The 22908-nt window shown below is 14.9% G+C and overlaps 5 protein-coding genes across 5 annotated transcripts, besides 43 other annotated features; all 5 read left to right on the forward strand. All coding sequences in view use genetic code 6, as the record gives it.

Moving 5' to 3' along the window:
* Positions 1 to 267: 267 nt before the first annotated feature.
* Positions 268 to 306: a microsatellite.
* Positions 269 to 1159, forward strand: IMG5_169540 (hypothetical protein). The gene is made up of 3 exons (XM_004029945.1): positions 269 to 692; positions 748 to 926; positions 1000 to 1159. The coding sequence occupies exons 1-3, from the start codon at positions 305 to 307 to the stop codon at positions 1156 to 1158; spliced, it is 726 nt and encodes a 241-aa protein (XP_004029993.1). The 5' UTR covers positions 269 to 304; the 3' UTR covers position 1159.
* A 718-nt stretch (positions 1160 to 1877) lies between these two features.
* Positions 1878 to 1935: a microsatellite.
* A 962-nt stretch (positions 1936 to 2897) lies between these two features.
* Positions 2898 to 2932: a microsatellite.
* A 227-nt stretch (positions 2933 to 3159) lies between these two features.
* Positions 3160 to 3228: a microsatellite.
* A 1598-nt stretch (positions 3229 to 4826) lies between these two features.
* Positions 4827 to 4876: a microsatellite.
* Positions 4877 to 5276: 400 nt separating this feature from the next.
* Positions 5277 to 5325: a microsatellite.
* Positions 5326 to 5411: 86 nt separating this feature from the next.
* On the forward strand, positions 5412 to 6729 carry IMG5_169550 (hypothetical protein). Its single transcript, XM_004029946.1, has one exon. The coding sequence runs from the start codon at positions 5444 to 5446 to the stop codon at positions 6572 to 6574; it is 1131 nt and encodes a 376-aa protein (XP_004029994.1). The 5' UTR covers positions 5412 to 5443; the 3' UTR covers positions 6575 to 6729.
* A 320-nt stretch (positions 6730 to 7049) lies between these two features.
* Positions 7050 to 7099: a microsatellite.
* Positions 7050 to 7106: a microsatellite.
* A 42-nt stretch (positions 7107 to 7148) lies between these two features.
* Positions 7149 to 7195: a microsatellite.
* Positions 7196 to 7242: 47 nt separating this feature from the next.
* IMG5_169560 (hypothetical protein) lies at positions 7243 to 7616 on the forward strand (the record flags this gene model as incomplete). Its single annotated transcript, XM_004029947.1, has 2 exons — positions 7243 to 7434; positions 7581 to 7616. 2 exons carry the CDS (start codon positions 7243 to 7245, stop codon positions 7614 to 7616), a joined length of 228 nt encoding a protein of 75 aa, XP_004029995.1.
* Positions 7617 to 8537: 921 nt separating this feature from the next.
* Positions 8538 to 8594: a microsatellite.
* A 1420-nt stretch (positions 8595 to 10014) lies between these two features.
* Positions 10015 to 10068: a microsatellite.
* Positions 10069 to 10417: 349 nt separating this feature from the next.
* Positions 10418 to 10513: a microsatellite.
* Positions 10468 to 10523: a microsatellite.
* Positions 10468 to 10539: a microsatellite.
* Positions 10540 to 11657: 1118 nt separating this feature from the next.
* Positions 11658 to 11725: a microsatellite.
* Positions 11661 to 11717: a microsatellite.
* Positions 11661 to 11725: a microsatellite.
* Positions 11666 to 11825: a microsatellite.
* Positions 11738 to 11788: a microsatellite.
* Positions 11759 to 11837: a microsatellite.
* Positions 11759 to 11856: a microsatellite.
* Positions 11857 to 11898: 42 nt separating this feature from the next.
* Positions 11899 to 11947: a microsatellite.
* Positions 11948 to 12044: 97 nt separating this feature from the next.
* Positions 12045 to 12093: a microsatellite.
* Positions 12047 to 12091: a microsatellite.
* Positions 12047 to 12092: a microsatellite.
* Positions 12053 to 12091: a microsatellite.
* Positions 12094 to 12426: 333 nt separating the features above from the next.
* Positions 12427 to 12470: a microsatellite.
* Positions 12471 to 12715: 245 nt separating this feature from the next.
* Positions 12716 to 12750: a microsatellite.
* Positions 12751 to 12768: 18 nt separating this feature from the next.
* Positions 12769 to 12828: a microsatellite.
* Positions 12791 to 12843: a microsatellite.
* A 687-nt stretch (positions 12844 to 13530) lies between these two features.
* Positions 13531 to 13578: a microsatellite.
* Positions 13533 to 13572: a microsatellite.
* Positions 13546 to 13582: a microsatellite.
* Positions 13546 to 13602: a microsatellite.
* A 590-nt stretch (positions 13603 to 14192) lies between these two features.
* On the forward strand, positions 14193 to 14811 carry IMG5_169570 (protein kinase domain protein; the record flags this gene model as incomplete). The annotated part of the gene is made up of 2 exons (XM_004029948.1): positions 14193 to 14472; positions 14513 to 14811. 2 exons carry the CDS (start codon positions 14193 to 14195, stop codon positions 14809 to 14811), a joined length of 579 nt encoding a protein of 192 aa, XP_004029996.1.
* Positions 14776 to 14809: a microsatellite.
* A 132-nt stretch (positions 14812 to 14943) lies between the features above and the next one.
* Positions 14944 to 14987: a microsatellite.
* Positions 14945 to 14986: a microsatellite.
* Positions 14988 to 15378: 391 nt separating the features above from the next.
* On the forward strand, positions 15379 to 16724 carry IMG5_169580 (hypothetical protein; the record flags this gene model as incomplete). Its single annotated transcript, XM_004029949.1, has 2 exons — positions 15379 to 15746; positions 15799 to 16724. Coding segments are annotated over 2 exons (1293 nt in total), but the record flags the coding sequence as incomplete, so codon positions are not given.
* A 2158-nt stretch (positions 16725 to 18882) lies between these two features.
* Positions 18883 to 18938: a microsatellite.
* A 193-nt stretch (positions 18939 to 19131) lies between these two features.
* Positions 19132 to 19601: a microsatellite.
* Positions 19602 to 19694: 93 nt separating this feature from the next.
* Positions 19695 to 19727: a microsatellite.
* Positions 19728 to 20557: 830 nt separating this feature from the next.
* Positions 20558 to 20622: a microsatellite.
* Positions 20623 to 20735: 113 nt separating this feature from the next.
* Positions 20736 to 20798: a microsatellite.
* Positions 20737 to 20847: a microsatellite.
* Positions 20848 to 22908: the final 2061 nt, after the last annotated feature.

The following is a 22908-nucleotide window of genomic DNA, read 5'->3' on the forward strand; positions in this document are numbered from 1 at the left end:
TATTAAATTAATACTAATATAATAAAAAAAGTTAAAATAATTTTTATTTAATAATATTTAAAAATTTATTTTTTAATAAAAATGAATAAATTAATATTTAATTTTTCTATATATATATACATATAAAAAAAAAAAAAAACTGTTTAAAAATTATAAATATAAGTATAATAATAAATTATATAAAGAATAAAAATCAAAAAAAGAAACAAACAAATAAAGTGTAAAAACAAAAAATTAAATTTTTTTAATTATATATAATTAATTTAGAAAAAAAAAAATTAAAATAAAAAACAAAAAATTAGAAATGTCTGCATAAGTCCCAAGAGAATCATTAGTATAATATGAACCAGCAATAGAAATAAACAATAACAGTGATTTAGCAAGAATTTAAAATTTAGGAAACAAAAAAAAAACTCAATTACCTCCATTAGAATCAAAGCCATCAACTGAAGATATTTTAAACGCAATTCTTCCTCCAAGAGAATGGGATCATGATGGAACTCATTATATTTAATATGTATCTCATGCTCCTGCATCAAGAGAAGATGTGGCGAATTTACAAAAACTTCTAGATGAAAGATTATTAGCTAGATAAGCAAGAGATTCAGGAATATGTCCTATTAGAGAAGAATTACATAGTTAATGTTTTGATGAAATTATTAGATAAGTTACTATTGATTGTCCTGAAAGAGGTTTTTTGTTATATTATATGAATAAAAAAATTTAAAATAATATTTTTATTAAAAGGAATTTTATTACTTAGAGTTAGAGATGAATTAAAAATGACTATTGCTGCTTATTAAACTTTATATTAATCTTCTGTAACTTTTGGAATGAGAAAATAATTGTAGTCTGAATAAGGAAAAGCTGATACTGAATAAAAAATATTGGAATTAGAATCTAGAAAATCTAAACTAGAAGAAAGAGTAATTTTTATTTAAAAATAAATAAATAATATATTTAATTTTTATTTTATTTTTTTTTAAAAAAAAATATTAGAGATAAGAATTAATTAATAAAAAAGAAGCTATCGAAAAGAAAAATAAAGAAAGAAAAGAAATTGATGATTAAAAAAGAAAATAAGAAATTGAATTTTTAAGATATTAAAGTTAACATTTAGAGTCTTTCCTTAAAACAATAACTATTGATTTAAAATGATATTTTTTTTTGTTACTTTATATTTTTATTCATTTTTATAATCAAATAAAAAATAGATTTATTTTTAATATTTTTTAAAAAAAGACTTTATTTTTTCAAAGGTTTCTTCTATTAAATAAAAAAACAAAATATTTATATGAAAATTAATTTTATTATTTAATTATCAAAATTAAAGGTTTAATTATTTTTTTCATATTTTATTATTTATTTATTTTTGTTTTGATTTTACTTGTTTTTTTTTCTAATTTATTTGATTCTATACGTTTATAATTAATAATAAAAAAAAAATATTAGATAAAAAATAAAAAAATGTTTTTTTTTCAAATTCTTCTTTTATAAATTTTATTATATATAAATTGTTAATCTAAAGATTATACTGGGAGTAATTTAAGATAAAGTTAATATCATTATTTACCTTAAGCAAAATTGAGTGATTAATAAAGCTTAGATTATATAGTTAATGAAATATTTGATATTAGTTAAGGGGTTGGAAAAGGATTAAGCGATATAATTAAATACAAAGATGATGATAAAGAAATTAGAGAAAAATAAAATGATATAGAGAAATTAAATAATGAGAAAACAAAACAAGTTGAATTAAAAAAAAATATTAAAAAAAATGAACTTCATTAATAAATATTATTTACAAATAAATTGTGAAATTAAAAAAAAAGAATAAATTAAAATATATTTTTATGAAATTAAAAAAAAAAAAAAACATTAAGAAATAAAAATAATATTTTATTAAAAAAAAAAAATATATAATTTTATATAAAACTAGTAATATAAATGAATATTAATAATGAAATTATTTATGATTTATCAAAAGAATTCGAAATTTTTAAAGAAAAATGTTTGTTTAAGTAAAACATGCAAATAGATATAAATAATTAATTGTATATAGCTTTAGAAGATAAATTATATATTATATCAATCAGAAAATAGCATTAAATAAATGCATTTTAAAAAATGTTGTCCACTTTTCGAAATTGTAAGAAATCTTATATATAATAAACTAATAAAAAAAAATTATAAATAAATACTTGATATTTATTAATAAACTCTACTATTTATATTTAAAAATTATATAAATATTAAAATAGGCTTTAAAATGATTAAGGAGTTAATCATCATTATTAAGATGAGTTTACTAGAGTTTATAATGATGAAATAAGTTAGGAGGATTTCGTAAAATTTGTACTAAAAAATGATAAACTAAACATTTTAAATCCATAATTTATAAAATAAAGATTAATTAATGTTAATAATGACATTTTTTAATTAAAAATAAAAATGATACGAATATCTAAATATCCATTAGGTTAAACTAATTAACCTATTATAACTATATTATTAAATAATGGTGATGCCTATAATATATAATAAAATCAAGGTTAGTTAGATAGAATTTTTCAGTATGAAATAGTAATAATATGAAAATATAAAATAATAAATATATACAAAATATAAATAAAAAGATTGAAAGCATAAATTAACTTTTATTTTAATAAGATTATAATTCTTAAATAATTTCTTATGAATGGAGTGAACCAATATTTACATAAGAAAATTATTTTCAATTTTTAATAATTCATTCTTTTGATGGATTTATAAGTTTCGTAAAATATTCAGATAAAATAAATAGAATGTATTTCAAAATAATAATAAAATAAAAAATATAATAAAAATAATTAGATATATTTATATATATAATAACAATATTATTAAAAAATATAAAAATATATATAATTATATATATATATTTATATTTATAAATATTATTTCTAATAAAGATTTATTGATAAAATAAATATTAAGCAATAGATTAGCAAATAAATACAAACTTAAATCAAAAAAAAAGATTATTAAATAATACTTTTTATATTAAGTGAAATGAATTTATTAATAATTAAAACTAATTTTGACTTATAATATTAAAAAATATTAAATTTTAATATAATTTAATTAAACTTTTAATTTTGTGATTTTATTTTTTTACCAAATAATAATTAAAATAACAATAATAATAATAATAATAATAATAATAATAATAATAATAATAATAATAATTATCTTTATTTATCTCATAATTAATTTCTTTTTAAAATTGATATAGAATCAGGAAATTTAATTTAAAAAATTAGTACGTTTAATAATTTATTAAGTAAAATATTATCATACTTTTAAGAAGAATAAGATAATGTTATACTTTTTAATGAAAAATCTGAATATTAAATATTACAAAATTAACAAATATTTAATTTTTCTAATAAAATTTACTGTCCATTTTCAATAATTTAATCTATTAATAATTGTTTTTATATTATTTGTGGTGCACATTCATTTACATCTTAATAAATGTCAAATATATTATTTATGAATTATTAAGAATTTAATTGCTATCATTTTTTAAAAAATATAATTTTAAATTTTGAAAAATATATTATAGATGATAACTAAGGTAATTATTAAAGTTTATTTCCTTTTAACTTTGATGACTGTTTATTTTTCTTTTTAAAAAAACCGAATTTTTTTACTGAAACATTAAAAATTTCCCTTATGATATAAGAAAAAATAATGCTATTTAAAAATTTAAATTAAACAAATCTTATATTGATGAATTTGATTAATTTGTTGATTCTTTAAATATTTAAAGTTATAAATTATTGCTTTTAAATGAAAAAATTCTACTTTTTTTAACTTGCTTATAAAAAAATTAACTTAAATCATATTTTTAAACTTTATAAAATAAAATTTTTTAAGAAACTTTTAAAAAATGTTTCTTAAATTATAAACCTAATATCCCAATTCTTCTATTTTCAAAAGAATATCCTCTGAAGTAAATAAAGATTAAATTAAAAACGAATTTTTGGATTATGAAAATAATATTTTAAATGGAGTTTAAATCAAATGTATTATTACGCATCTTGTAATTACAAATGAACCTATGCTTAAATGTAAAAATTGTAAATGCTTTATGATTAATTTACATTCTTATCTAAAATAAGATTAATCTAACTCTATTATTAATATTGAAAATGTTTTTTAGTTTAGAAATAATGTCTGTACTTTGTGTTTTGGTCAATGCAATCCTTTGTACTGAAAAAAATAAAATTTACTTAAAGGATTTTAACATATACATGTGATAAAAAAAAATATATTTATAAATAATTAAAACTTTTATTATTTTATAAATATTAATAGTAATTTTTTCCAATTGATACTAATTTTAAATTTATTTAATTTTAAAAAATTTTATAATAAAATTAATTATTATAAATATTCTTATTTTATATATATGAAAATCCATTCTTAATAATAAATACTTTTAAATAGATTATATATATTTGGATACAAATTAGAAAAAAAATAGTATGATATTTAGATTATTTATTACTAGTTATATTTTTATAGTTAATAGTTAATAAAGTTATATTCAAAGTTTTTATATTTTTATACAATGTGCTTCAACTATTATTTTTCATATTTTTGTAGAGATTTAGTTTTATTATTAAGAATATAAATCATATATACATATAATATATATTCAATATGATTTGAAATATTTTTTATTTTAATTAAATAAGCTTTGAATAAATATGCTTAATTTTTTATTTTTTTATTATAAAAGATAAAAAACAAATAAATAGATGTTATATATATTACAAATAATATTTAATATATTTTAATATTTATTTATATTATAAATTTTAATATAACAAATTAATAATTTTAATTTTCAATTGTATTAAATTATAAAATATATTTAAAAATCTGATAAAAAATAATTAACATTGACTTTTGTATTATCCGAATATTTTTTTTATTCAAATTTAAATAATAAAGAAAAACTTTCAAATAAATATATTATAAATTAAGCTAACCTTATTAAAATTTAAATATATATTAATTTTTTATTTTTAATTATATATAAGTAAATTTAATAAATATTTGAAATAATAAAATAAAAATATTTGCCTTAAACTATATATTTTAAGGTAAGATTTTTAAATTATTTTTTTCCTTTATTTGTTAAATATAAAAAATTAAAGTTAATAATAGTTATTTAAGATAATTAATTCTTTTATTATAATTTATTAAATATAAAATCTACCCACAAAAACAAGAAATTAAAAAAAAAAAAACATAAAAGTTAAAAATAAAAAATAAAGGTAAAAAGGAATAAATAAAAAAATATATCATAAAATAATTGATATATAAAAAAAAAAAATATTTAATTTAATAAAATAAATATAAAACAAAAAAATTAAATAAATAAAAAAAAATGGCAGACGGAGACTCACCCGCAGTTGTAATTGATAATGGATCTGGTATGTGTAAAGCAGGAATAGCTGGAGATGACGCCCCAAGAGCATCATTCCCTGCAATAGTAGGAAGACCAAAAATGCCCGGTATTATGGTTGGAATGGACCAAAAAGAATGCTATATTGGAGACGAAGCCCAAGCCAAAAGAGGTGTTTTAAACTTAAAATATCCTATAGAGCATGGTATAGTAACAGACTATGATGATATGGAAAAAATATGGCATCATTGTTTCTTTAATGAACTTCGTGTTGCTCCTGAAGAACACCCTTGTTTATTAACTGAAGCTCCTTAAAATCCTAAATTGAATCGTGAAAAGATGACTAAAACAATGTTTGAGACATTTAACGTACCCGCTTTTTACGTTGCTATCTAAGCAGTGCTTTCTTTATATGCATCAGGTAGAACTACTGGTATTGTAGTTGATTCTGGAGATGGTGTAACTCATACAGTCCCTATTTATGAAGGTTATGCTCTTCCTCATGCTATTTTAAGAATTGATTTGGCTGGAAGAGACTTAACTGATTATATGATGAAACTTTTATACGAAATTGGACTTAATTTCTCATCTTCTGCTGAAAAAGAAATCATTAGAGATATCAAAGAAAAATTAGCTTATGTCTCTCTTGATTTCGATTAGGAAATGAAAAGTTATGAAAATACTTCTTAAAATGATAAACCTTATGAATTACCTGATGGTAATATTATTACTGTATAAAACTAAAGAATTAGATGCCCTGAATTATTGTTCAAGCCAGCTCTTATTGGTAAAGAATTTCCTGGTATCCATGAATTGAGTTTCAACTCTATCATGAAGTGTGATGTTGATGTCAGAAAAGATCTCTATAATAATGTCGTACTTTCTGGTGGTACTACTATGTTCCCTGGTATTGCTGAAAGACTTTCTAAAGAAATTAGTGCTTTAGCACCTTCTTCTATGAAAATTAAAGTTGTTGCACCCCCTGAGAGAAAATATTCTGTCTGGATTGGTGGTTCTATTTTATCTTCTTTATCCACTTTCTAAACTATGTGGATTACTAAAGCTGAATACGAAGAAGCTGGTCCTTCTATTGTTCACAGAAAATGTTTCTGATAAGAACTTTTATTTTATTTTATTTTATTTGTCGGTTTTTTATTTATTTTTAATATTAAAAAATTTTATAATAAAAAAAAATTAGGGTTTTCATTTTTTTTATATTTTTTTTCGATTAAATAAGATTTTTTTAAAAAAATATTTTATAATAATGCAAATTCTAAATTATTAATTTGTTTTAATTAAATAAAATTATATTTATATTATATGTATTATATATCTAAAATAAAAAAAATATAACTGCATGAATTTTAATATCTTATAAGGATTTATTTATTTATATAATTTTTGATAGTAATTTGTGTCTAACTAAAATTAAAATAAAGATAAAATTTTAATATATATTATTTTTTACAGTATAAACTAATATATAATTTTTCAGATAAAATTATAGTATTATATATTTTTTAAATATTAATTTATTTATTTTTATTTCGTACATTTATAATAAGCTAAAGCAAAACATAATTTAAAAAAAAAATTAAAAATTATATAAAAATTTGAAAATCATAAAAAATTTAAAATAAGAAAAGTAGGAAATATTATAATGAATAAAATTATATATATAATATTTTTTAAAAAAAATTAATTTAATTTAAAATAAATAAATAATAATTTAAAGTATAAATATACATTTATAAAAAATACATATATATAAGAAAATATAAATGATTGAACTTTGGCTCATAAGACACGGACAAACTGAAGATAATATAACTTAAACATTAGCAGGTCATACTCCTGGAAAACTGACTGAATTAGGTATTAAGCAAGCAATGATAACAGGAGAATTTTTAAAAAATGAAAAATTTGATTATTCATATGTATCTGATTTAGGCAGAACAAAAGAAACATACGAGGTAATAAGCAAATAAATGAACTATAGTAAAGAAATTAAATAAGTTACTTATTCTAGTTTAATGCGAGAAAAAGGTGGGGGTGTTTTTGAAGGAAAGTCGTTAGCGTATTTTAGATAATAAGCAGAGAAAAATAAAGTTCCTATAAGACAATTTAAAGGGTAAGATGGGGAAAATTGGAATGATGTTTTATTACGAGCTGAGAAATTTCTAACTTTATTAATAAATAATCATTTAAAAAATAAAGAAAATGCAAAAATTATTGGAGTTTCTCATGGAGGATTTATTATGGAAGTTTATAATTGCATTGGGTTATTTTAGGAAAATAAAGAACCCAATTTAAATAATAATGCAACTAATTGTTCTATTCATAAATTCTAAATTTAACTTAAGTAAGAAAATTCTTTAAATAATTAAGGCTAAGATCTTTCAATTAAAGATGTAAATATAAAAATTATTGATAGAAATAATTCTCATCATTTAAATAGTTAACAAGCTACATAATAATTATAATAATTTTAATTGAAATAAGCAAAAGTTTAATAAAAACCTATCAGATCAAAAACAAATATTAAAGTAAGTGTAAGTAAACCAATTATTGCTCAAAGCTTGAAAACTAATAATATTTTGCTTAAAGCAAAACAGACTTAAGTTATTGCTAAAAAATAAAATGTAGTAAAAACAAAAAAGTAATGAATATTGAATACATTTGTTAGATTAAAATATTATTAATTATATAAAAATAATTTTATAAAAAAACTAAATATATATTAATTTTTATATATCATTAATATAAAATTTCTTATAATTAATAAATTTAAAAAATATTAAATTAAAAAAATTATAATTATTTATAAAAAAAAATATTTAAAATATATACTACTAAATTAAACTTATTTAATTTGGATTATTTTAAGAAATTGGAAAATAAGATATCGCTTTATGAAAATTTATATAAAAAATAAATAACGAAAATGAAAAAAATAGTTATAAATTAAAAATAAATAATGGTTTTTAGATAGATAATATAATAATATTTTTTAAATTATTATAATTTTAATTTTTTTAATAAGTATTAAAATAATCTATAATTTATCCTATAATAGAAAAATAAAATCAAATATAATAATAAAAATAAAAATAAAATGAATAATAAAAATAAATATTCTATAATAAATTAAAATCCAAATTTTTCCAATAATCTAATTGTCCAAAACATAAAATAAAATAAATACAAAAAAATATTTTTATAATAAAAAACAAATTCTTTGATTAATTTAAATTTTAAATCAAAATTATCTCATTAATAATTAGATTCTGAATAAAAATATATGCGAAATCCATCTTTGTAAAATCTGAATTAAATATAATCGAATCTATAAGCATAAGATAATACATTTAAATTTACAAAAAGTAAGACTTTTTATGATAGATAAAGTATATATAACTTAAAAGACTATTAATAATTGAGGTAAAAAATGACAAGTACATATAATAATATGAAAAGTTAAAGTATAAATAATAAAGATGATCCCATATAATAAAATTAAAAAAGAAATTTAATTTAATAATTCGGGAATAAGGTAAATTAATTTTTGAAAATATTGAATGATAAAAGTTAACATAATTAATATAAATCATATGATAAATGCTATAAAGAATTGAATTAGGTATATAATAGTATAAATAATTAATAAAAGGAAAATACATTAAGCATGTAATAATAGTAACTTTAATTTGGTGATATTTCATAATAAAAATATTAAAGTTGTGTTTCCAGAGATAAAAAAGATCAACTTCCGTAAATAGATTATTTATTTAAAAAAAACAGGAATTAGAAATAAAGTTTTAAAGAATAGGATAAAACTAAAGATTGGAAATATAGAATTTATTATTAAATTAATTAACATTAATTTTAAGAATTATCTCATGAAGAATTTAATGAATTAAATGAATAATAATAGAAGAATTATTAATTATTATTATAATAATTTTAATAGAAAGGAAATAAATTTTGTGTAAAAATTATAAATAGATAGAATAACGAAAACAAAAACAATAATAAAACCATTTAAAATAATTCTAGATTTTAAGATTTACTTTTGATGAAGTTTAAAGATTATTTATAATAAAATAATTATAATTATGATGAAAAAGTTAAGATTATGAAAAAATTTTAGGAATAACTTATTATTAATTTAGAAAAAAAATCTTTCAAAATCTGTATTAGAAAAGGGATAGAACCATAAAATTAAAATTTTAATGATTTTTATGCTTTTGATTAAAATTAAATTTAAAATTTAGATTTCATATCTTAAAATTTTTTAAAATAAAAAGATAAAATATTTGAAGATATTTATTAAAAAACTATAGAATAAATTAACATTGAAAACGGGTTTTACTAATAATATAAAGAAAGTTAATCATCAGAATAAAGTTCCTTATAATAAAATTAAGAAATAATAAAAACTGATTTTAAAGTTTAAGAAAAAGAAGAACCTTTATAAAAATTTTAATAAAAAGAAAAATTTCCTGAAATTATAATATAATAAACATAACAAAAAACATAGTAAAAAGAAATTAAAAAAACTAAAAAACAAAACTAAAAATACTAAAAAATAATAATAAAAACCTAAATGGTAAATATAAAATAATAATTAACAATAATAATTCTGAAAAGATGATAGTTATGATGAATATGATATTTCAATGTATAAAGATACTAACAATCAAAATATATAAATGTCAGAATAATAAACAGATGATTAAAAACAGTAAAAAGAAATATTATAGTAATAAAAAAATTTATTATTATTGATGATATGTATAATATAAATTTATAAGAATATGGACAATAATAATAACCTATTTATAAAAAAAAAAAGGTTAAAGATATATAAAAAAATAATGATTACATAAATTTATAAATAAAATAAAAAAAAAATTAATAAACATACAAGAATAAAAAAAATAATGCAAAACTTATATAATAATAATAATAATAATAATAATAATAATAATAATATTAATAATAATAATAATAATATGAAGAAGAATAATAATATGAAGAAGAATAATAATATGAAGAAGAACAAGGATAAAAAGAAGCAGATGAAAAAGAAAATGAAGAAGAAGTAGATGACTAAGAAGAAGAACAAAAAGAAATAGCAGAAGAAGAATTGTAAGAAGATGAAGATATATTTGAAGAAATCGGTATAGAAAAAGGATATGAATAATTAAAATAAAAATATGATGAAGATTTTTATGACTATTAATAATTTTAAAAATTAAATAATTCTCATTTAAATTAAAAAATAATAATATAAAAAGATAACTTAGAAAATATAAAAAAAAATTAAGATGACTACTAATATGAACGATTTAAATAATAATTATCTAAACTTGTTGATTATCAGGCAAAAATATAAAATACAGAACAATTTGATATAAATGAAATGAATCTATAAAATATAAATTACAATAATATTGATTAATTATTACTAAATAAAAAGGAAAATTTTTAAAAATTAAATTCTACCTAAATAACTTAAATTCATAATTAAATATTAAAAAAATAAAATTCATTATTTTAATAAGAAAAATAAATTAAAAAATCATTAGAAACATATCAAATATAGTAATAAGTATATAATTAATAAGATTAATAATCAGTTGAAGATTAATAAAATTATTAAACTATAAAATTAGGAACAGGCTTTTTAGATAGTATATTAAATTGTTAAGATTACAAAGATTTTGATTTAAGTCCATATAAAATAATTAATATAAATGTTAATTTTCCTAAAAATAGATAATTTTAAGGCGAATAAGATAACGCTTTTATAAAGAAAATATACTAATGGAAAGTTGAAATGGATGAATAGAATATAAAATATAACAATTTTTATGAAAAAACTATTATTTAATTAGTTAAAGTTAATAAAAAATATTAAAATCATTATGACAAAGAATATATATATAACCTTGAAAACAAAATTTCTTGTTAAAAAAATTATAGAAATAAACTTTAAAATTATAGACGTAACAGCTTTTCTAAATAAAAAAATCAAAATAATTAATATATTAGTAATAATAATTATAATACAGAAAATAATTTATAAAATTTAAATATAGAAGATAAATATTATTCTAAATAAATAATTTCAAATTAGATTTTTTTTTTGTGAAATCTTTGATTAAATATATTTATTTGTAAAAATATTGTTTAAATAACATATAAATATAAATATAAATATAAAATAAATATAAATATAAAATAAATATAATTAAATATTTAAAAATATATATATTTATTCATTTATAAAAAATATATATTTATATATATAAAAATATATATATATATGTATATATATATTTAGATGTATATATATATATACATTTATATAGATTTTTATTTATTTATATTTTTTTTTCTGAAATTTTTTATAATTATTTTTTAAATATAAATTATTTTATTCTTTTATTCTTTTATCACATTTTTATTTTATACATTTTTTGAAATCATTTAAGTAAATAATTTTTACAATGTTATCTCATTATCCTAAAATAATTTTATATATTAATATAAAAATATTTTATTTAATATAATTTAATATTTTTATTTTTATTTTTTTTTATTTTTTAAATTTTTTTTATTTTTATCTTAGAATCTTTTCAAAATATTATAATATAAAAGGTATATCTTTATCCATATTAAAATAATTTATAATTGAGTATTACATAAATTAATATTTAGAATATAAATATAATTAATTTTTTTATATATATTATATAAATTATTACATTATAAAATGACCATGAAACGTACTATATATATATTTATTTTATATAGTTTTAAAAAATATCTAAAATTTATTTTTATTTATTTTTAGGATATATGAAATAAAATATAAAATTTTTAATAATAAATAATATATTTAAATAAATATTTATTGTAATTTTCATTAATATTTAAAAAAAAAATATAAAAAATTATTTTTTTTATGTAAATTTTTTTTTTTTTATTATTATTTTTTTTTCAAAGTTAAATTTTAACTTAAAAAAATAAATAAATTTAAATTATATTTTGAAATAAATAATTTATTCTATTTATAATATTATAAATAAATAATTACAAAAAAAAATAATACAAAGAGGTTTTTAACAATAATTTGCCAAAAATTATTTTGAAAGAAGATATAAAGAATTTATTATTTTTTTTCTTTTTAAAAAAATTTAAATTTTTCATTTAAAATAAATTATGTATATTATATAAAGAAAGAATATTATTTATTATGAAAACATTATTTAATATAAAAATGGATAATATTATTAATTTTAAAAATAATATTTAAAAATTATATAAAAATAAATTAAATATAATTAAAATATAAATTACTAAAATATAAAAATCTTAAGTTTATAGTTAAGATAAATTATTAAATATAAATTCATTTATTAATTTTATTTTATTTTCAAATATTTGTTAACATATTATTATTTTAACAATTAATCTAACTAAATACATAAAAATGTAAAATAAATTAAATATTGCTGCAATAAATTAATATAAAAATTCTTAATATGAATAAAGTATCTTATTATAATTTTAATACTAATTTTAATTAGTAATATAAAAACTATTCTTTTAAAATAAAATTAAAATCAATAGATTAAATTGAAAACAAAATATTATGTAAGTCTCCATCTTTACTAAAAACGAATTATGAAGAAGATATAGAAACTGAAAAAAATAAATTGAAAGAAATCTAATTTAATAAATCAGCCTCACAAAAACATATAAGTAACATAATTTTATATTTATCCATATAATTTATTAATCTTTTAATTATGATATTATTTGTAAAAAAAAATAAGATCAATATTAAAATTTATTAAAACTACCTTAAATTTTAAAACAAAATTATAGCTCTCATAACATGATTTAGACATAAAATCAAAATAATTAAGACTTATTTATTAAAAACAAAATTGAAATAAACAAAGAAAATTAATGTTATTAATAAATAGATTATTAAAATAAATATTAAGTATAGTTATTTTTTTTATAATATTTATTTATTAATATAATAAATGTTAAATTATTATTATTAATATTTTTATAATTATTTTTATTTTTATTTTTATTTTTTTTCTATAATTAATTTTTATATAGAAATCTATTTAGGAATCTAAGAATAAAATACTTAAATAGAAAAATAAAATAATTTAATTATTAATAACTTTAATAAAGATAACTTTTTTTAATATCCACTTTAAGAATAATAAACAAATTAAATAGAAATATAAAATATTGAAAAGCTTTAAGTCTTAAAACTAAATTATAAAATAAACTTAATATAAACCTATTTAAATATTAGATAGCTAAAATATAAGCAGAAGGTAATTAGAAATAAATTATTAATCTTAAAAATTTGAATAAAAAATCATAGTTAAAATAATTTACTAGAATAATATATAATTAAATAAACTATAGGATTAGGCAGTTAAGCTATAGTCCGTTTAGGTGTAGATTAAAATAATAAAAATAGCTAAGTAGCAATAAAAATATATCCTAAATACAAATTAAATGATAAATTTTAAAAATAAAATTTAGAAAGAGAAATAGAAATACTTAAAAAATAAACCATTAAAATATTATAAAATTAATAAAAGTTATTGAAACTAATTAAAATGTAAAAAAATATAATATTTTTATATATTTTTTTATTAATAAAATAAATGAATAGACTAATATTATAATGGAATATATTGGTTTAAACTCCCTTCATTATCATTTGAAAGTGCTAAATCATGCGAATTATAAAAAAAATATAAAAATATTAGAAGGAGAAGCTAAGAGAATTTATAAATAAATTATTTAAGCATTGGATTATTTACATTAAAATAAAATAGCACATCGTGATATTAAACTTGATAATATTCTTCTCGATAAAAATAACAATGTTAAATTAATAGATTTTGGATTTTCTGTAATAACAAAACCTTATGAAAAATTAAATTAATATTGTGGATCTTTAAGTTTTTTTTTTTTTTTTTCATAAATTGTAATATTCAATAGATTATATGTCATCTGAAATATTAGAAAAAAAATAATATTTAGGATTTGCTGTAGATGTATGGGCTTCTGGAGTTTTATTATACGTAATTTTATGTGGAACATTCCCTTTTAAAGGAGAAAATGAAAACGAAGTATTAAAATCTATATAATAGGGATTACATGATTTTCCTTATGATCTTAGTTAAGGCGTTAAAAATTTATTTTAATAAATCTTTAATTAAAATTAATAAAATAGAATTACTACTTCATAAGTATTATTATTAATAATAATTTAATTTTATAATAATTTATTTTTATGATTTTAAGATTCTTAAAAGTGAATGGCTTAATCCTGTTGAAAAATAAATTATTACTGATATAAATTATAAATATTCACTTATGCATTGATAAGAAATTAAGATTTATATTTTTATAAAAAAAATATAAAAAATTATTAATTTTATACTAATTTTAATTAATTTTATATTTATTTTATGGTACAAATTATAATATTTTAATATATATATATATTTTCTTTTTATAATTTATGTCAACTTTTAAAATTATTTTTTATTTATTTTTAGTATAAATTTATTATATAAAATTTTACATATTATTATTAATAATAAAAAATAAATTATTTGATGGACGGTAACAAAAATTTTGATGTATCTAAAGAATTCGATAGAAATGTATAAATTAACTTATATAAAATAAATTTATTTAATATAACAAATATGTAATTTAATATTTTTTATATAAATCTAGTCTTTTTTAGAAAGTGCTATTTATTAAACTATAGATTAAGATAATGATATTGTAAAAAATAAATTTATAAATAATACATTAAACTTAAAAAAAAAAAAGAATCAATATAAAAAAACTAATTTAAATAGAAATAGTGTTAATGATTTATAAAAATTAATATAATAGTTATAATTAAAAAAGATAGACAAAATGATGAAAATTTAAAACTAATAGAAAGAAATAATAACAATTGATTTATTATAACAATAATTAAATGATAGAAAGTAAATACATTAAAGTTATTCAGAAAGCTAAATATAAAATGATTTCTATTAAGTCTAAAAAACTTTAAATTAATAATCACTAGAAGAAAAGAAAAACTATTTAAAAAGTTTACGAAACCTTTAAAAATAATAAAATTTATAAACTTCGCTTAAAAAAATTACTAGTAAAATTGAAAATACATTTTAAATGCTTTAAAAAAAAAGTGAAACAAAAACTTCAATTGGTAAATAATTTTTTATATATATTTTTTTTTTTAATAAATAAAAAAAAAATAGATAATAGAAGAAACTTATATGATGATTAATTTGAAGAAGATAAATATTTGAAAGAATTAAAATCTATTGTAGATAAATAGTCAGCAAAATTAATAGGAAATTATTATAAACAATATGGAATTAAAAATGTTATTAAAGGTTTAGATAATTCTGAATAAGTGCTATTAAAGAAAGTTAATTGGGAAATTAATAAAAATGATGAAAATAATGAATAGAAAATATAAAGTGTAAAAAATGTTGTAAATCTTATTTAGCCTCTTGAAAATAAAATTTAAAGAATTTCAAAACTAGCTGAGGTTTTAGATTTTGATTTAAATAAAAGAAAATCTTTAGGAGATATGTATATTGAAACTATTTAGGCTAAACTAAATGTAATGGACATTAATATATTAGAAACGAATCCTAAAAGTTAAGAAAATATAACAAAATTAAATATTACTCAATCTAGTAATTATTTGTAAAAAGATTATAAATTATCTTTATTAACTCCTTTAAAGAATAAATCTTATTCTAGTAAAAAAATAAAAAATAATTAGATAATTTTGTAAAAGGAAAAATTATAAAATTAAAAAATAAATGAATTATATTTAGAAAATTAAAATTTAAAAGAAAAACTTAAATAGCAACTTTTACTAAATAATAATTAAACTGAAATCTTAAATAATAATTTTAAATCAAATGAAACTATTTCTACAGATAAATAAAGATTTTAACCTAATTACTAAATAAAGGATATTAAAAAAGATATACTTGAATATGAGAGCAAAAAGAAATAACAAAATTTTAAATATTAATATAAACCCTAAGTATATAAAAATAAATACTTTCCAAAATATCCCGGTTTTTAATAAAAATTTTAAACTTAAGATTCTTAAGTTAATGATTTAGAAAAAAAGATGCTTGAATAGCAATAACTGTTAAACAATAATTCTTTCTAATAAAAAATTGATAAACCAAGCCTTTAAAACATTAAATAATTAAAATAATAAAATACTATTGATTAAGTTAATAAAAACCCATAAAAGGAAGAAAATAACAAAACGGATTTGTCAAATAAAAATGATGATTCTTAATTAAAAAATCCTGTTTCAAATAAACTTTATTTTAATCCTAATTTAGCAAATCAAAAAAAATTTTTAAATATCTAATAAATAGTTGATGAAAAAGATATTAATTTTACAATGCAATAAGTTGAAAATAAAAATCTTAATAACCCTAAAATTAATTAAAATTAACAAACCAGTAATAATTAGTTAAATAATTAATCATAAAATAATTAATTAAATTAAAAATTAGAATAAGATACATTAAATAATTAAAAATAACAATAATAAAATAAGTAATATATAATATAACCTTATAATAAATATAAAATTAAAAATAATGTTAATTAATAAATATAATAATAACCTACTTAATAATACAATAATAATTAATAAAACTAATAAAAACTTTATTTAAACTAACCAATTATAAATAACTTGGTTTGTGAAAATAATTAATAAAATAATATTCAGTAAGATTAAAATTAATAAAATATTGATAATTCATAATTTTAAAGTGAAAAAAATAGTGATTTATCACTGTAAAATGAATAAAACAAAATAAATGTTAATCAATTTTTAAGATAAAATAAATTTAAAAAGGAATAGAATAAACCTGAGTTTAATAATTAAATCAATGAAAATTAATAAAATAATTTATAAACTTAAATAGGAGATTTGGAAGATACTAAAATGAATTTATAAGACAACATAGATTAAAATAAATAAAAGTAATTTATATAAGTTTCTATTTAATAATTATTAAATGCTCAATTTAAAAATGATTTAAGCTACACTTTATAATTAATTAATGATAATTAAATTATTAAAGATTATGATAATAAAGAAATTGATGTGAATTCAAATATTAAAACAAATGATTAAAATTAAAATATTATAAACATTTTCAATAACATATCTATTAATATGAACTAAAAATATTTGGAAAGTTTATCTAATATTAGTTAGAATAATATTTATTTTCTCATAAGACTATTTTATAAATAAAATGTAAGATAAAATTATAAATATAAAATATTTTATATATATATTTTATTAAAAAAAATAAAATATATTGACAGCTAATAGGATGGTATGCACATATTGCATTTAAAAATAAAAATTAAATACAGGAACTTTTATTGTTAATTTGTTACACCCTTAAAATATAAAAGATTTTTAAAATAAAAATGCACAAATCTAGAAAACTTAAATTTAGCTATCTTTTATTATATAAAATAATATAAATTAAGAAAAGTAAAATATATAAATGAATTTAAAAATAAAATATTAATAAAAATAGTATTATTGAAAAAAATATAAATGACTAATTTTTATAAAATAATTAATTAGAAGAGGATAAGATTTTATCTCATAATCAAAATAATTGTAAATATATATATATATGATAATGATATATATAAAAAATATTAATAAAAAGAACCAATAAATGATTAAAAAATATAAATAAATTCAGAAAATAATTAAAATAAGTAAATAGAAAATATAGATGAATTATAAAATTAAAAATAAAATTTAAAATAATTTATGGCTATAAATTTATTTAAAACTGAGAATTTAAAAAACAACGGAACTTTAACATACATAATTAAAATAGTTTAAAAAAATGAAGTAATAAATGATTAATTAGATATGCCAATAAACTTTTAAAATGTAATATTGAATTAAAATGAAATAGGAGATTTAATAGATATTCAAGAATCAAATGAAGTTGATTTAAATGAGAAATATTTATTAGAAAAATATGGAAAAAATTTAGATGATTTATATCTCTAATTTATTTTTGGATAATTCTAAAAAGTAAGTTTTTATATAACATAATAATAAGACATATTTTTTATTTAAGGATTAATTTGTAATTTTAAAATGGGTGCCACACAAATTGTTTATTGATAATAAATTTAACGAAGGAATTTTTAAATCAAAATTGATTGATCAAAATGAAAAAGTTTAAAACTATCAATAATAGGAAAGATTGACAGATTCTTACTTATACTATGAAATTAAATTTGAACATATTTAATAAAATGAAAAAAATGATAATAATAAAGAAATAAAATAATAATAAGAAGAAAACAATGATACTTTATAAAAAGAAAATTTAGTAGATATAGTATATAAGGTAAATAAAATTATAGAAATTCAAATAGTAATATTATTGACGAAAGTTAAAACAGTTTATTAAAAAAACTATTATTAATTAAGATTTAGTAAAAAATATAGAAAAATTATAAGTAAAAGAAGAGTTATTAGAAAAAAATAAAAATTTATAAAAATAAGAATAATAAAATAATAATAATAATAATATTAATAATAATAATAATGATAATAATAAAAATAATAATAATAATAATATATAATAATAGAACATATAATAAACATAACAATAAAAAATAATTTAGTAATAAGAATAAGAAATAGAATAAGAAAAAAATTAAAAATAATAAGAATAGCAATAATAAAAAGAATTAGAATAACAATAAAAATAACAACAACATTAACAATAATAATAATAATAAGAATAACAATAATAATAATAACAATAAAAACAAAAACAACATTAATAATAAGAAGAATAAGAATAAGAATAAGAATAACAATAACAATAATAATAGGAATAAAAATAACAAAAGACAATAAGAATAACAAAAACATTAACAATAACAATAATAATAATAATAATAATAATAATAATAATAATAATAATAATAATAATAATAATTATAAATAATAATAATAGTCAATAATTTAGTTATAGTAATAAGATATACCAGTAGACTAAATTTTGTAGATAAAAGATTAATAGATTTAATCATATAATGAAAATAGTTGTAAAAATATATATAATAATAATATATAAAAATATTTATTAAATAGAACCATTAAATAATTAGAATTTAAAATTAAATTCTTAAAATAATTTTTATCAATAAAAAGATAATATAGATTAATTATAAAATATTAAATAATTTATTACTTTAAACCTATTTTAATTAGAAAATTTATAAAATAACGGGACTTTAACATACAAAATTAAATTAGTTAATAATAATAATGAAGTTATAAGTGATATATATGGCTAAAAAATAGAGTATTAAAATGAAATATTGAAATAAAATGAAAAAGGAGATTTAATAGATATTCATGAAGCAAATGAAATAGATTTAAATGAAAAATATTTATTAGAAAAATACGAAAATTATTTAGATGAATTATATGTTATTTTTATTTTTGGATAATTTTAAAAAGTAAACTTATAATTTGAATATGAAAAATATTATATAAAACAAGATATATTTTAAGTTTTAGGATGGGTTTCACATAAATTGTTTATTAATAAAAAAATTAATTAAGGTGTTTTTAAATCCAAATTAATTGATAAAAATGAAAAAATTTAAAATTATTAAGAAAATAAAATTTTGTCAAATTCAACAATACTTTATGAAATTAAATTATAAATTGATTAATAAGAAAATAATTAATAATTAAATGTAAATATAGAAAATATCAAAAATTAGGAATAATAAAATATTTAAGACGGATAAAGTATATTTGAAAATAAAAATTAAAATAGTAAAGTTTTTAATGAAAATAAATATATTGAATTGAAAAACGATTATATTAATTAAAATTAAAATGAATAATAAAAAAATATAATTCAATAAAATTTAAATAATTAATCTAACAATAATTAAAATAATTATATAATATAAGATAAATAAAACAATAATAATATATAATAAAATAAATAGACAATAATTGAAGCATAACCTTAATAATTATTATAATTATAAATTTAAAAAATGATAATATATAATATTAAGAATAAAAAGAAATAACTGAATAAAAAAAATAGCAGATAGATTAGTAAATATAATAATAATAATAATAATAATAATAATAATAATAATAATAATATTAATAATAATAATAATAGAATATAATTTAGTAATAACCTATAATATTGATTTAATAATAAGATATATAAATTAACTAAATTTTATAATAAAATGAATTAAATAGTTATTAGGCCGAATAATAAAATTAAAATAATGGTAAAATTTTATATAATTATTCATTTAAAATATTTTTAAATAGTTCCGACATAAAATATAAATGTATAAATAAATATAGAAAATATTTCTTAATAATAAAATGAAAATTTAAATAATGAATAAAAGAACATAAATTAAAAATAATATATAAATTAAGAAATTTTTACTGAATCGTAAGAAGGTATTGTAAATGAACAATAAAATTAAAAATAGATATTATCTAAACAATATCTTAATTTGAATTTACTATAAATAGAGAATATGAAAAATAATGGAACAGTATAATACATTATAAAAATAGTTTATAAAGATGCAGTAATAAATGATTAAATATAAGAACCAATCGAATTTTAATATGAACTATTGAATTAAAATAATAATGGAGATTTAATAAATATAAAAGAAGCAAATGAAATTAATTTAGATGAGTAATATTTATTAGAAAATTATGGAAATAATTTAGATGATTTATATATTCTATTTATTTTTGGATAGTTTGAAGAAGTATGTTTATATATTTATTTGTAATTTAAATTAATCAATATAATTTTTTTTCTAGGATAACTTCGTTATATTAGGATGGGTTTCACACAAAATGTATATTGATGATAAATTTAATTATGGTCTGTTTGAAAAATAAATGATTGATAAAAATGAAAATATTTAAAATTTACATTAATAGAAAAAATTGATTAATTCAAAATTAATTTATGAAATTTAATTTGAATACGAAGAATTAGAATTAGAATTAGATGAACAAAATGAAATTAAGAAAGATACGTAAGAATAAGATAATGAAAAAGAGGATTATTGTAAAAAAAGAAGATATAGTAGATTTAGTAAATAATTAGACTAAGATATAAATAAAATTAATGACATCAATTTTGAACAAGAAAAAAAAGTTTATTTAAATAAGAACATTTAAATTAAAATATATAATAAATACAAGATAATAAATCTAATTCTTAATTATAAGATAATAATATAATTAATAATCAAAATATTTAAATATAAAATCAAGATAAAAATCTTGAATAATATCAGTAAAAAATTGAATTAAATGATAATAACTAAAATGAAAATATTTGTAAAATTTTATATAATAAATTATAATTAATATTTTTAAATAGAAAAATCAATAAATTAAAACTCATAAATAAATTAAGAAAATATTTCATCATAGTAAGAAGAAATTATAAATGAATAATAGAATAAAATAAAGATCTTGAAATAATTTGTTAATATAAATTTACTATAAATAGAGAATATGAAAAATAATGGAACAGTATAATACATTATAAAAATTGTTTATAAAGATGCAATAATAAATGATTAATTATAAGAACCAATCGAATTTTAATATGAACTATTGAATTAAAATAAAAAAGGAGATGTAATAGATATACATGAAACAAACGAAATAGATTTAGATGAGTAATATCTATTAGAAAATTTCGGAAATAATTTAGATGATTTATATGTTTTGTTTATTTTTGGTTAGTATGAAAAAGTATGTTTATATATTTTATTTATAATTTAAATTAATTAATATTATTTATTTTTTTAGGATAAATTCATTATATTAGGATGGGTTTCACACAAAATGTTTATTAATTAAAAATTCAACTAAGGTGAATTTAATACATAAATGTATAATAAAAGTGAAAAAATTTAAAACTTAAATAAAAAAAAAAAAACGATAAATTCAAAATTAATATATGAAGTTAAATTAGAATACGAAGAATTAGAATAAGAAAATAATATAGAAGAAATAAAAGAATAAGATGAAGAAGAGAAAGAGGATTCTTTGTAAATAAGAAAATATAGTAGATATAGTAAATAAAGTAAATAAAGTGTATAAGATGTAAAAAATTCAAATAATAATGCTTTAAATCAAAGTAAAAATAGTTTTTTTAAATAGGAGCATTTAAATTAAAATTAGTAATAAATAGATAGAAATCATAATTATTCTAAGTTCAAAGATGATAATT

This window comes from Ichthyophthirius multifiliis, assembly GCF_000220395.1.
Source record: "Ichthyophthirius multifiliis unplaced genomic scaffold scaff_1120509251251, whole genome shotgun sequence".
In the NCBI taxonomy this organism is placed as follows: Eukaryota; Ciliophora; class Oligohymenophorea; order Hymenostomatida; genus Ichthyophthirius; species Ichthyophthirius multifiliis.